This window comes from Coturnix japonica, unplaced genomic scaffold (assembly GCF_054131305.1).
Source record: "Coturnix japonica strain WE unplaced genomic scaffold, WE-NBRP24 Scf131, whole genome shotgun sequence".
NCBI classification, from domain to species: Eukaryota; Metazoa; Chordata; class Aves; order Galliformes; family Phasianidae; genus Coturnix; species Coturnix japonica.
In genome coordinates, this window is record NW_028189034.1 from 1,493 (window position 1) to 15,836 (window position 14,344).

At 49.1% G+C, this 14,344-nt stretch overlaps 1 protein-coding gene and 1 pseudogene across 1 annotated transcript in view; one reads left to right on the forward strand and one right to left on the reverse strand.

Annotated features, from left to right (window-relative positions):
* The first annotated feature begins 1,983 nt into the window (after positions 1-1,983).
* LOC107307847 (voltage-dependent L-type calcium channel subunit alpha-1F-like) overlaps positions 1,984-14,344 on the forward strand; it is a 35,975-nt gene continuing 23,614 nt past the window's right edge. Inside the window, exons 1-6 of the mRNA XM_085535567.1 lie at positions 1,984-2,209; positions 9,551-9,671; positions 12,915-12,999; positions 13,132-13,186; positions 13,989-14,052; positions 14,165-14,300. Coding sequence (XP_085391693.1) covers positions 2,048-2,209; positions 9,551-9,671; positions 12,915-12,999; positions 13,132-13,186; positions 13,989-14,052; positions 14,165-14,300 — 623 coding nt within the window. The 5' untranslated portion in view covers positions 1,984-2,047. The remainder of the gene's footprint in view (positions 2,210-9,550; positions 9,672-12,914; positions 13,000-13,131; positions 13,187-13,988; positions 14,053-14,164; positions 14,301-14,344) is intronic.
* Positions 11,380-12,893, reverse strand: LOC146751120 (uncharacterized; annotated as a pseudogene).

Here is a 14,344-nt window from a genome sequence, read left to right on the forward strand (position 1 = left end):
CCCAATAACCCTAATAACCCCAATAACCCCAATAACCCTAATAACCCTAATAACCCCAATAACCCCAATATCCCCAATAACCCTAATAACCCCAATAACCCCAATAACCCCAATAACCCTAATAACCCCAATAACCCCAATAACCCCAATAACCCTAATAACCCCAATAACCCCAATAACCCCAATAACCCCAATAACCCTAATAACCCCAATAACCCTATTAACCCTATTAACACCTGCAGACACTGGGCGTCCCTGAGTAACCTTGTGGGCTCCCTGTTGAACTCCATGACCCTAATAATAACCCTAATAACCCTAATACCCCCAATAACCCAATAACCCCAATAACCCTAATAACCCTAATAACCCCAATACCCCTAATAACCCTAATAACCCCAATAACCCTATTAACCCCAATAACCCCAATAACCCTAATACCCCCAATAACCCTAATAACCCCAATAACCCCAATAACCCCAATAACCCTAATAACCCCAATAACCCCAATAACCCTAATAACCCTAATAACCCTAATAACCCCAATAACCCTATAACCCCAATAACCCCAATAACCCTAATAACCCTAATAACCCCAATAACCCTAATAACCCCAATAACCCCAATAACCCCAATAACCCTAATAACCCTAATACCCCTAATACCCCTAATAACCCCAATAACCCTAATAACCCTATTAACCCTATTAACCCCTGCAGACACTGGGCGTCGCTGAGTAACCTTGTTGGCTCCCTATTGAACTCCATGACCCTAATAATAACCCCAATAACCCCAATAACCCCAATAACCCCAATAACCCTAATAACCCTAATAACCCCAATAACCCTAATAACCCCAATAACCCCAATAACCCTAATAACGCTAATAACCCTAATAACCCTATTACCCCTAATACCCCTAATAACCCCAATAACCATAATAACCCTAATAACCCCAATAACCCCAATAACCCTAATAACCCTAATAACCCCAATAATCCTAATAACCCTAATAACCCCAATAACCCCAATACCCCTATTAACCCTAATAACCCTAATAACCCCAATACCCCTAATAACCCTAATAACCCTAATAACCCCAATAACCCCAATAACCCCAATAACCCCAATAACCCTAATAACCCTAATAACCCCAATAACCCTAATACCCCTAATAACCCTAATAACCCCAATAACCCTAATAACCCTAATAACCCTAATAACCCCAATAACCCCAATAACCCCACTAACCCTAATAACCCCAATAACCCTAATAACCCCAATAACCCCAATAACCCCAATAACCCCAATAGCCCCAATAACCCTAATACCCCTAATAACCCTAATACCCCTAATAACCCCAATAACCCTAATAACCCCAATAACCCCAATAACCCTAATACCCCTAGTAACCCTAATACCCCTAGTAACCCTAATACCCCTAATAACCCTAATAACCCCAATAACCCCAATAACCCCAATAACCCTAATAACCCTAATAACCCCAATAACCCTAATAACCCCAATAACCCCAATAACCCTAATAACCCCAATAACCCTAATAACCCTAATAACCCCAATAACCCCAATAACCCTAATACCCCTAATAACCCCAATAACCCCAATAACCCCAATAACCCTAATAACCCCAATAACCTCAATAACCCCAATAACCCCAATAACCCTAATAACCCTAATAACCCCAATAACCCCAATAACCCTAATAACCCTAATAACCCCAATAACCCTAATAACCCTAATAACCCCAATAACCCCAATACCCCTATTAACCCTATTAACCCTATTAACCCCTGCAGACACTGGGCGTCGCTGAGTAACCTGGTTGGCTCCCTGTTGAACTCCATGACCCTAATAATAACCCTAATAACCCTAATAACCCCAATAACCCCAATAACCCCAATAACCCCAATAACCCTAATAACCCTAATACCCCTAATACCCCTATTAACCCCAATACCCCTATTAACCCTATTAACCCCTGCAGACACTGGGCGTCGCTGAGTAACCTTGTTGGCTCCCTATTGAACTCCATGAAGTCCATCGCGTCGCTGCTGCTGCTGCTGTTCCTGTTCATCATCATCTTCGCCCTGCTGGGGATGCAGCTCTTCGGGGGCAAATTCAGCTTCGACGAGACACAGACCAAGAGAAGCACCTTCGACACCTTCCCCCAGGCGCTGCTCACCGTGTTCCAGGTGCTATGGAACCCTATAAATACCCCAAAAACACCCTATAAATACCCCAAAAACACCCTATAAATACCCCAAAATACCCTATAAATACCCCAGAAATACCCTTTAAAGACCCCAAAAAACCCCTTTAAAGACCCCAGAAACACTAAAAATCCCCTTTAAAGACCCCAGAAACACCCTTAGGGACCCCAAAATCCCCCTTAAAGACCCCAAAACCTCCTTAAGAACACCAAAAACCCCCTTGGGGACCCCAAAACCTCCTTAGGGACACAATAAACCCCCTTAGGGACCCCAAAACCCCCTTTAAAGCGAAGCACCTTCGACACCTTCCCCCAGGCGCTGCTCACTGTGTTCCAGGTGCTATGGAACCCTATAAATACACAAAAATACCCTTTAAAGACCCCAAAATATCCTTAAGGACACCATAAACCTCCTTAGGGACACAATAAACACCCTTAGAGACCCAAAAACCCCTTTAAAGACCCCAGAAACACCGTAAGGGACCCCAAAATCCCCTTTAAAGACCCCAGAAACCCCCTTAGGGACCCCAAAACTCCCTTATGGACACCAAAAACCCCTTTAAAGACCCCAAAATCCCCATTAAAGACCCCAAAACCCCTTTAAGGACACAAAAAACCCCTTTAGGGATCCCAAAAACACCCTTAGGGACCCCAAAATCCCCTTTAAAGCGAAGCACCTTCGACACCTTCCCCCAGGCGCTGCTCACCGTGTTCCAGGTGCTATGAAACCCTATAAATACCCCAAAAAAACCCTTTAAAGACCCCAAAAACACCCTATAAATACCCCAAAATCCCCCTTAAAGACCCCTAAATCCCCTTTAAAGACCCCAAAACCCCTTTAAGGACATCAAAAACCCCCTTAGGGACACAATAAACACCCTTAGGGACCCCAAAATCCCCTTTAAATACCCCAAAACACCTTTAGGGGACCCAAAATCCCCTTTAAAGACCCCAAAAACCCTTTAAGGACACCAAAAACACCCTTTGGGACCCCAAAATCCCCTTTAAAGACCCCAAAACACCTTTAAGAACACCAAAAACCCCTTTAAAGACCCCAGAAACACCCTTAAGGACCCCAAAATCCCCTTTAAAGATCCCAAAACCCCCTTTAAAGTGAAGCACCTTCGACACCTTCCCCCAGGCGCTGCTCACCGTGTTCCAGGTGCTATGGAACCCTATAAATACCCCAAAAATACCCTTTAAAGACCCCAAAAACACCCTTAGGGAACCCAAAACCCCCTTTAAGGACACAAAAAGCCCCTTTAAGGACCCCAAAACCTCCTTAAGAACACCAAAAACCCCCTTAGGGACACAATAAACGCCCTTAGGGACCCCAAAATCCCCTTTAAAGACCCCAGAAACACCCTTAGGGACCCTAAAATCCCCTTTAAAGACCACAAAACACCCTTAGGGAACCCAAAATCCCCTATAAAGACCCAAAATCCCCTTTAAGGACACCAAAAACCCCCTTAGGGACATCAAAAACACCCTTAGGGACCACAAAATCCCCTTTAAAGACCAAAAACCCCCTTTAAAGACCCCAAAACCTCCTTATGAACACCAAAAACCCCCTTAGGGACCCCAAAACCTCCTTAGGGACACAATAAACACCCTTAGAGACCCCAAAATCCCCTTTAAAGACCCCAGAAACACCCTTAGGGACCCCAAAATCCCCTTTAAAGACCCCAAAAACACTGTTAGGGACACCAAAACCCCCTTAGGGACACAATAAACACCCTTAGGGAACCCAAAATCCCCTTTAAAGACCCCAAAACCCCTTTAAGGACACCAAAAACCCCTTTAGGAATCCCAAGATCACCCTTAGGGACCCCAAAATCCCCTTTAAAGACCCCAAAACCTCCTTAAGAACACCAAAACCTCCTTAGGGACACAATAAACCCCCTTAGGGACCCCAAAACCTCCTTAGGGACACCAAAAACCCCTTTAAAGACCCCAAAATCCCCTTTAAAGCGAAGCACCTTGGACACCTTCCCCCAGGCGCTGCTCACTGTGTTCCAGGTGCTATGAAACCCTATAAATACCCCAAAAATACCCTATAAATACCCCAAAAACACCCTATAAATAACCCCAAAAATACCCTTTAAATACCCCAGAAATACCCTTAGGACCCCAAAATCCCCTTTAAAGACCCCAGAAACACCCTTAGGGTCCCCCAAATCCCCTTTAAAGACCCCAAAAACACTGTTAGGGACACCAAAACCCCTTAGGGACACAATAAACACCCTTTGGGACCCCAAAACCCCCTTTAAAGACCCCAGAAACACCCTTTAAAGCGAAGCACCTTCGACACCTTCCCCCAGGCGCTGCTCACCGTGTTCCAGGTGCTCTGAAACCCTATAAATACCCCAAAATCCCCTTTAAAGACCCCAAAACCTACTTAAGAACACCAAAAACCCCCTTAGAGACACAATAAACATCCTTGGGGAACCCAAAATCCCATTTAGGGACCCCAAAATCCCCTTTAAAGACCCCAAAACCCCTTTAAGGACACAAAAATCCCCTTTAAAGACCCCAGAAACAACCTTAGGGAACCCAAAATACCCTTTAAAGCGAAGCACCTTCAACACCTTCCCCCAGGCGCTGCTCACCGTGTTCCAGGTGCTTTAAAACCCGATAAATACCCCAAAAACACCCTTTAAATACCCCAAAAATACCCTTTAAATACCCCAGAAATACCCTTAGGAACCCAAAATCCCCTTTAAAGACCCCCAAACCCCTTTAAGGACACCAAAAACCCCTTTAAAGACCCCAGAAACACCCTTAGGGAACCCAAAACCTCCTTATGAACACCAAAAACCCCCTTGGGGACCCCAAAACCTCCTTAGGGACACAATGAACACCCTTAGGGGCCCCAAAATCCCCTTTAAAGCGAAGCACCTTCGACACCTTCCCCCAGGCGCTGCTCACTGTGTTCCAGGTGCTATGGAACCCTATAAATACCCCAAAAATACCCTTTAAATACCCCAAAAACACTCTTTAAATACCCCAATACCCCCTTTAAGGACACAATAAACCCCTTTAAAGACCCCAAAACACCTTTAAGGACACCAAAAACCCCCCTTAGGGACACAATGAACATCCTTAGGGACCCCAAAATCCCCCTTAAAAGACCCCAAAATCCCCTTTAAAGACCCCCATACCTACTTAAGAACACCAAAAACCCCCTTATGGACACAATAAACACCCTTAGGGTCCCCCAAATCCCCTTTAAAGACCCCAAAAACACCCTTAGGAACACCAAAAACCCCTTTAAAGACCCCAGAAACACTATTAGGGACCCCAAAATCCCTCTTAAAACCCCAAAACCCCCTCTAAAGACCCCAAAACCTCCTTAAGAACACCAAAAACCCCCTTAGGGACCCCAAAACTTCCTTAGGGACACAATAAACACCCTTAGGGACCCCAAAATCCCATATAGGGACCCCAAAAAACCCCTTTAAAGACCCCAAAACCTCCTTATGAACACCAAAAACCCCCTTAGGGACCTCAAAACCTCCTTAGGGACACAATAAACACCTTTAGGGACCCCAAAATCCCCTTTAAAGACCCCAAAACCCATTTAAGGACACCAAAAACCCCTTTAAGGACACCAAACACCCCTTTAGGGACACCATAAACACCCTTAGAGACCCCAAAACCTCCTTAGGGACACAATAAAAACCCTGAGGGATCCCAAAAACACCCTTAGGGAACCCAAAATCCCCTTTAAAGACCCCAAAACCCCTTTAAGGACACCAAAAGCACCTTTAGGGACCCCAAAATCCCCTTTAAAGACCCCAAAACCCCTTTAAGGACACCAAAAACCCACTTAGGGACACAATAAACACCCTTAGGGACCCCAAACACCCCCTATAAAGACCCCAAAACCTCCTTAAGAACACCAAAAACCCCCTTAGGGACCCCAAAACCTCCTTAGGGACACCAAAAACCCCTTTAAAGACCCCAGAAACCCCTTTAAAGCGAAGCACCTTCGACACCTTCCCCCAGGCGCTGCTCACCGTGTTCCAGGTGCTATGAAACCCTATAAATAACCCAAAAACACCCTATAAATACCCCAAAAACACCCTATAAATACCCCAAAAAACCCCTTTAAAGACCCCAAAAACACTAAAAATCCCCTTTAAAGACCCCAGAAACACCCTTAGGGTCCCCAAAATCCCCCTTAAAGACCCCAAAACCTCCTTAAGAACACCAAAAACCCCCTTAGGGACCCCAAAACCTCCTTAGGGACACAATAAACACCCTTAGGGACCCCAAAATCCCCTTTAAAGACCCCAGAAACACCCTTAGGGACCCCAAAATCCCCCTTAAAGACCCCCAAACCCCTTTAAGGACACCAAAAACCCCTTTAGGGACACCATAAACACCCTTAGGGACTCCAAAATCCCCTTTAAATACCCCAAAACCCCTTTAAGGACACCAAAAACCCCTTTAGGGACACAATAAACACCCTTAGAGACCCCAAAATCTCATTTAAAGACCCCAGAAACACCCTTAGGGATCCCAAAATCCCCCTTAAAGACCCCAAAACACCTTTAAGGACACCAAAAACCCCTTTAGGGACACAATAAACACCCTTAGGGACCCCAAAACCTCCTTAGGGACACCAGAAATATCCTTAGGGACCCCAAAATCCCCTTTAAAGACCCCAAAACCCCTTTAAGGACACCAAAAACCCCTTTAAAGACCCCAGAAACAACCTTAGGGAACCCAAAACTCCCTTATGGACACCAAAAACCCCTTTAAAGACCCCAGAAACACCCTTAAGGACCCCAAAATCCCCTTTAAAGACCCCAAAACCCCCTTTAAAGCGAAGCACCTTCGACACCTTCCCCCAGGCGCTGCTCACCGTGTTCCAGGTGCTTTGAAACCCTATAAATACCCCAAAAACCCCTTTAAAGACCCCAAAAACACCCTTAGGGAACCCAAAACCCCCTTTAAGGACACAAAAAACCCCTTTAAGGACCCCAAAACCTCCTTAAGAACACCAAAAACCCCCTTAGGGACACAATAAACGCCCTTAGGGACCCCAAAATCCCCTTTAAAGACCCCAGAAACACCCTTAGGGACCCCAAAATCCCCTTTAAAGACCCCAAAACCAATTTAAGGACACCAAACACCCCTTTAAGGACACCAAAAACCCCTTTAGGGACCCCAAAATCCCCTTTAAAGACCCCAGAAACACGCATAGGGACCCCAAAATCCCCTTTAAAGACCCCAAAACCCCTTTAAGGACACCAAAAACACCTTTAGGGATCCCAAAAACACCCTTAAGGACCCCAAAAACCCCCTATAAAGACCCCAAAACCTCCTTAAGAACACCAAAAACCCCCTTAGGGACCCCAAAACTTCCTTAGGGACCCCAAAATCCCCTTTAAAGACCCCAAAACCCCCTTTAAAGCGAAGCACCTTCGACACCTTCCCCCAGGCGCTGCTCACTGTGTTCCAGGTGCTTTGAAACCCTATAAATACCCCAAAAAACCCCTTTAAAGACCCCAAAAACCCCTTAAAGAACACAAAAATCCCCTTTAAAGACCCCATAAACACCATTAGGGTCCTCAAAATCCCCCTTAAAGACCCCAAAACACCTTTAAGGACACAAAAATCCCCTTTAAAGACCCCAGAAACACCCTTAGGGACCCCAAAATCCCCCTTAAAGACCCCAAAACCCCTTTAAGGACACCAAAAACACCTTTAGGGACACCATAAACACCCTTAGAGACCCCAAAATCCCCCTTAAAGACCCCAAAAACACCCTTTAAAGACCCCAGAAACACCCTTAGGGACCCCAAAATCCCCTTTAAAGTGAAGCACCTTCGACACCTTCCCCCAGGCGCTGCTCACTGTGTTCCAGGTGCTCTGAAACCCTATAAATACCCCAAAAACACCCTTTAAATACCCCAAAACCCCTTTAAGGACACCAAAAACCCACTTAGGGACACCATAAACACCCTTAGGGACCCCAAAATCCCCTTTAAAGACCCCAAAATATCCTTAAGGACACCATAAACCTCCTAGGGACACAATAAACACCCTTAGAGACCCCAAAACCCCCTTTAAAGACCCCAGAAACACCCTTAGGGACCCCAAAATCCCCCTTAAAGACCCCAAAACCCCTTTAAGGGCACCAAAAACCCCTTTAGGAACACAATAAACACCCTTGGGGACCCCAAAAACCCCTTTAAAGACCCCAAAAACACTAAAAATCCCCTTTAAAGACCCCAGAAACACCCTTAGGGTCCTCAAAATCCCCCTTAAAGACCCCAAAACCCCTTTAAGGACACCAAAAACCCACTTAGGGACACAATAAACACCCTTAGGGACCCCAAAACCCCCTTTAAAGCGAAGCACCTTTGACACCTTCCCCCAGGCGCTGCTCACCGTGTTCCAGGTGCTATGAAACCCTATAAATAACCCCAAAAATACCCTATAAATACCCCAAAATATCCTTAAGGACACCATAAACCTCCTTAGGGTCACAATAAACACCCTTAGAGCCCCCAAAATCCCCTTTAAAGACCCCAGAAACACCCTTAGGGACCCCAAAATCCCCCTTAAAGACCCCCAAACCCCTTTAAGGACACCAAAAACCCCTTTAGGGACACAATAAACACCCTTAGGGACCCCAAACACCCCCTATAAAGACCCCAAAACCTCCTTAAGAACACCAAAAACCCCCTTAGGGACCCCAAAACTTCCTTAGGGACCCCAAAATCCCCTTTAAAGACCCCAAAACCCTCTTTAAAGCGAAGCACCTTCGACACCTTCCCCCAGGCGCTGCTCACCGTGTTCCAGGTGCTATGAAACCCTATAAATACCCCAAAAACCCCTTTAAAGACCCCAAAAATCCCCTTTAAGGACATCAAAAACCCCTTTAGGGACACAATAAACACCCTTAGAGACCCCAAAACCCCTTTAAGAACACCATAAACCTCCTTAGGGACACAATAAACACCCTTAGGGACCCCAAAATCCCCTTTAAATACCCCAAAACACCTTTAGGGGACCCAAAATCCCCTTTAAAGACCCCAAAAACCCTTTAAGGACACCAAAAACACCCTTTGGGACCCCAAAATCCCCTTTAAAGACCCCAAAACACCTTTAAGAACACCAAAAACCCCTTTAAAGACCCCAGAAACACCCTTAGGGACCCCAAAATCCCCTTTAAAGACCCCAAAACCCCTTTAAGGACACCAAAAACCCACTTAGGGACACCATAAACACCCTTAGGGAACCCAAAACCCCCTTTAAAGACCCCAAAACCTCTTTAAGGACACCAAAAATCCCCTATTTGTGTCCCTAGATCCTAACAGGGGAGGACTGGAACGCGGTGATGTACGATGGGATCATGGCTTATGGGGGACCCGTATTCCCCGGGATGCTCGTCTGTGTCTATTTCGTGATCCTATTCATTTGTGGGAACTGTGAGTGGGCAATGGGATCAATGGGATCAATGGGATCAATGGGGGCAATGGGATCAATGGGATCAATGGGGGCAATGGGGGCAATGGGGGCAATGGGATCAATGGGGGCAATGGGGGCAATGGGATCAATGGGGTCAATGGGATCAATGGGATCAATGGGGACAATGGGATCAGTGGGGGCAATGGGATCAATGGGATCAATGGGATCAATGGGGGCAATGGGATCAATGGGGGCAATGGGATCAATGGGATCAATGGGAGCAATGGGGGCAATGGGATCAATGGGGGCAATGGGATCAATGGGGCAATGGGGGCAATGGGATCAATGGGATCAATGGGAGCAATGGGAGCAATGGGGGCAATGGGATCAATGGGGTCAATGGGATCAATGGGATCAATGGGGGCAATGGGATCAATGGGATCAATGGGGGCAATGGGATCAATGGGGGCAATGGGATCAATGGGATCAATGGGATCAATGGGGGCAATGGGGGCAATGGGATCAATGGGGGCAATGGGATCAATGGGATCAATGGGATCAATGGGGGCAATGGGGGCAATGGGATCAATGGGGACAATGGGATCAATGGGATCAAAGGGGGCAATGGGATCAATGGGGGCAATGGGGGCAATGGGATCAATGGGATCAATGGGGGCAATGGGGGCAATGGGATCAATGGGATCAATGGGATCAATGGGATCAATGGGAGCAATGGGGGCAATGGGATCAATGGGATCAATGGGATCAATGGGGGCAATGGGGGCAATAGGAGCAACAAGGGCAATCGGATCAATGGGGTCAATGGGGTTACTGGGAGGCAATGGGGGCAATGGGGGCAATGGGGGCAATGGGATCAATGGGGGCAATGGGGGCAATGGGAGCAATGGGATCAATGGGGGCAATGGGGGCAATGGGGGCAATGGGATCAATGGGGGCAATGGGGGCAATGGGATCAATGGGGTCAATGGGATCAATGGGATCAATGGGGACAATGGGATCAGTGGGGGCAATGGGATCAATGGGATCAATGGGATCAATGGGGGCAATGGGATCAATGGGGGCAATGGGATCAATGGGATCAATGGGAGCAATGGGGGCAATGGGATCAATGGGGGCAATGGGATCAATGGGGCAATGGGGGCAATGGGATCAATGGGATCAATGGGATCAATGGGAGCAATGGGAGCAATGGGGGCAATGGGATCAATGGGGTCAATGGGATCAATGGGATCAATGGGGGCAATGGGATCAATGGGATCAATGGGGGCAATGGGATCAATGGGGGCAATGGGATCAATGGGATCAATGGGATCAATGGGGGCAATGGGGGCAATGGGATCAATGGGGGCAATGGGATCAATGGGGGCAATGGGATCAATGGGATCAATGGGATCAATGGGGGCAATGGGGGCAATGGGAGCAATGGGATCAATGGGATCAATGGGGGCAATGGGATCAATGGGATCAATGGGGGCAATGGGGGCAATGGGATCAATGGGATCAATGGGATCAATGGGGGCAATGGGATCAATGGGATCAATGGGGGCAATGGGATCAGTGGGAGCAATGGGATCAATGGGATCAATTGGAGCAATGGGAGCAATGGGATCGATGGGATCAATGGGGGCAATGGGGGCAATGGGGGCAATGGGGGCAATGGGATCAATGGGGGCAATGGGATCAATGGGGGCAATGGGATCAATGGGATCAATGGGGGCAATGGGAGAAATGGGAGGAGACTGGGGGGCAATGGGGGATAGTGGGGGTTAATGGGGGATAATGGGGGATACTGGGAGGCAATGGGGGATACTCGGGGTTACTGGGGGATACTGGGGGTTACTGGGGGATACTGGGAGGCAATGGGGGATACTGGGGGTTAATGGGGGATACTGGGAGGCAATGGGGGATACTGGGGGTTAATGGGGGATACTGGGAGGCAATGGGGGATACTGGGGGTTAATGGGGGATACTGGGAGGCAATGGGGGATACTGGGGGTTACTGGGGGATACAGGGAGGAGACTGGGGGAGACTGGGGAGCAATGGGGGATAGTGGGGGTTACTGGGGGATACTGGGGGTTAATGGGCGATACTGGGGGGCAATGGGGGATACTGGGGGTTACTGGGGGATACTGGGGGTTAATGGGCGATACTGGGGGGCAATGGGGGATACTGGGGGTTACTGGGGGATACTGGGGGTTAATGGGCGATACTGGGGGGCAATGGGGGATACTGGGGGTTAATGGGGGATACTGGGAGGCAATGGGGGATACTGGGGATTACTGGGGGATACTGGGGGTTAATGGGGGATACTGGGAGGCAATGGGGGATACTGGGGGTTACTGGGGGATACTGGGAGGCAATGGGGGATACTGGGGGTTAATGGGGGATACTGGGGGGCAATGGGGGATACTGGGGGTTACTGGGGGATACTGGGGGTTAATGGGGGATACTGGGGGGCAATGGGGGATACTGGGGGTTAATGGGGGATACTGGGAGGCAAAGGGGGATACTGGGGGTTAATGGGGGATACTGGGGGTTAATGGGGGATACTGGGGGGCAATGGGGGATACTGGGGGGCAAAGGGCGATACTGGGGGGTAATGGGGGATACTGGGGGTTACTGGGGGATACTGGGAGGAGACTGGGGGAGACTGGGGGGCAATGGGGGATAGTGGGGGTTAATGGGGGTTATTATGGGGTGCTGGAAGGAGATGGGGAGGCAGAAGGGGATACTGGGGGATACTGGGAGGCAATGGGGGATTCTGGGGGATACTGGGGGGCAATAGGGGATACTGGGGGTTAATGGGGGATACTGGGGGGCAATGGGGGATACTGGGGGATACTGGGGGTTAATGGGGGATACTGGGGGTTAATGGGGGATACTGGGGGGCAATGGGGGATACTGGGGCAATGGGGGATACTGGGGGTTACTGGGGGATACTGGGGGTTAATGGGGAATACTGGGGGGCAATGGGGAATACGGAGGTTAATGGGCGATACTGGGAGGCACTGGGGGATACTGGGAGGCAATGGGGGATACTGGGGGCAATGGGCGATACTGGGGGGCACTGGGTGATACTGGGGGTTAATGGGGGATACTGGGGGGCACTGGGTGATACTGGGGGTTAATGGGGGATACTGGGAGGCAATGGGGGATACTGGGGGTTAATGGGGGCAATGGGGGGCACTGGGCGATACTGGGGGGGCACTGGGAGCCCCATTTAACCCCTTCCACCCCACAGACATCCTCCTCAACGTCTTCCTGGCCATCGCGGTGGACAACCTGGCGGATGGAGATAACATCAACTCGGGGGCGGAGGGAAAAAAGTGAGAGGGGGGGGGTCCCCAAACCCAGGGGGGGGTCCCCAAACCCAGGGGGGGGTCCCCAAACTCGGGGGGAGGGGGCACATGTGTCCTTTGTGAGACACCCCCCCAATTTATCCCCCCACCCACCCTTAGGGACAAGGCCGGGGAGGTGGAGGCCAATGCAGGGAACCAGGATGTGAGCGTGAAGGTGAGTGTGAGTGGGAGTGCACGGCTCAATATGTATGTATATGGCCCTCGTCTAACCCTATATGTGTGTATATGGCCCTTGTGTACCCCTACATGTGTGTATATGGCCCTTGTGTGACCCTATATGTGTGTATATGGCCCTCGTGTAACCCTACATGTGTGTATATGGCCCTCGTGTAACCCTACATGTGTGTATATGGCCCTCGTGTAACCCTATATGTGTGTATATGGCCCTTGTGTAATCCTACATGTGTGTATATGGCCCTTGTGTAACCCTACATGTGTGTATATGGCCCTTGTGTAACCCTACATGTGTGTATATGGCCCTTGTGTGACCCTACATGTGTGTATATGGCCCTTGTGTAACCCTATATGTGTGTATATGGCCCTCGTGTAACGCTACATGTGTGTATATGGCCCTCGTGTAACCCTACATGTGTGTATATGGCCCTCGTGTAACCCTACATGTGTGTATATGGCCCTTGTGTGACCCTACATGTGTGTATATGGCCCTTGTGTGACCCTACATGTGTGTATATGGCCCTCGTGCACCCCTACATGTGTGTATATGGCCCTCGTGTAACCCTACATGTGTGTATATGGCCCTCGTGTAACCCTATATGTGTGTATATGGCCCTTGTGTAACCCTACATGTGTGTATATGGCCCTCGTGTAACCCTACACGTGTGTATACGGCCCTTGTGTAACCCTACATGTGTGTATATGGCCCTTGTGTGACCCTATACCTGTATATGGCCCTTGTTTGACCTTACACGTGTGTATATGGCCCTTGCACACTCCAGGTCGAAGGGGAGCAGCAGGAGGAGGAGGAGGAAGAAGAAGAGGATGAGGAGGGCAGCGAGGAAGGTCAGTCCCACATTGGGATCAATGGGGGGAGGGGGGGGGGGGGGGCAGAAGGACCCCCCCCCCCGTCTGGGGGTAGAAGGAGGACCCCCCCCAATTTAATGGGTCCCCATAGGTGACGAAGGGGCCGGGGGGGAGCGGGACAGCCTGGGGGGGGGGCAGAGGTTGGAGAACCTGGAAGAGCCCCCCAAGAACAAAGTGGCCCCGATACCTGAGGGCAGCGCCTTCTTCCTGCTGGGCAGCACCAACCCGTGAGGAATGGGGGGGAATGGGGGGGGACTGGGAGGGAATGGGA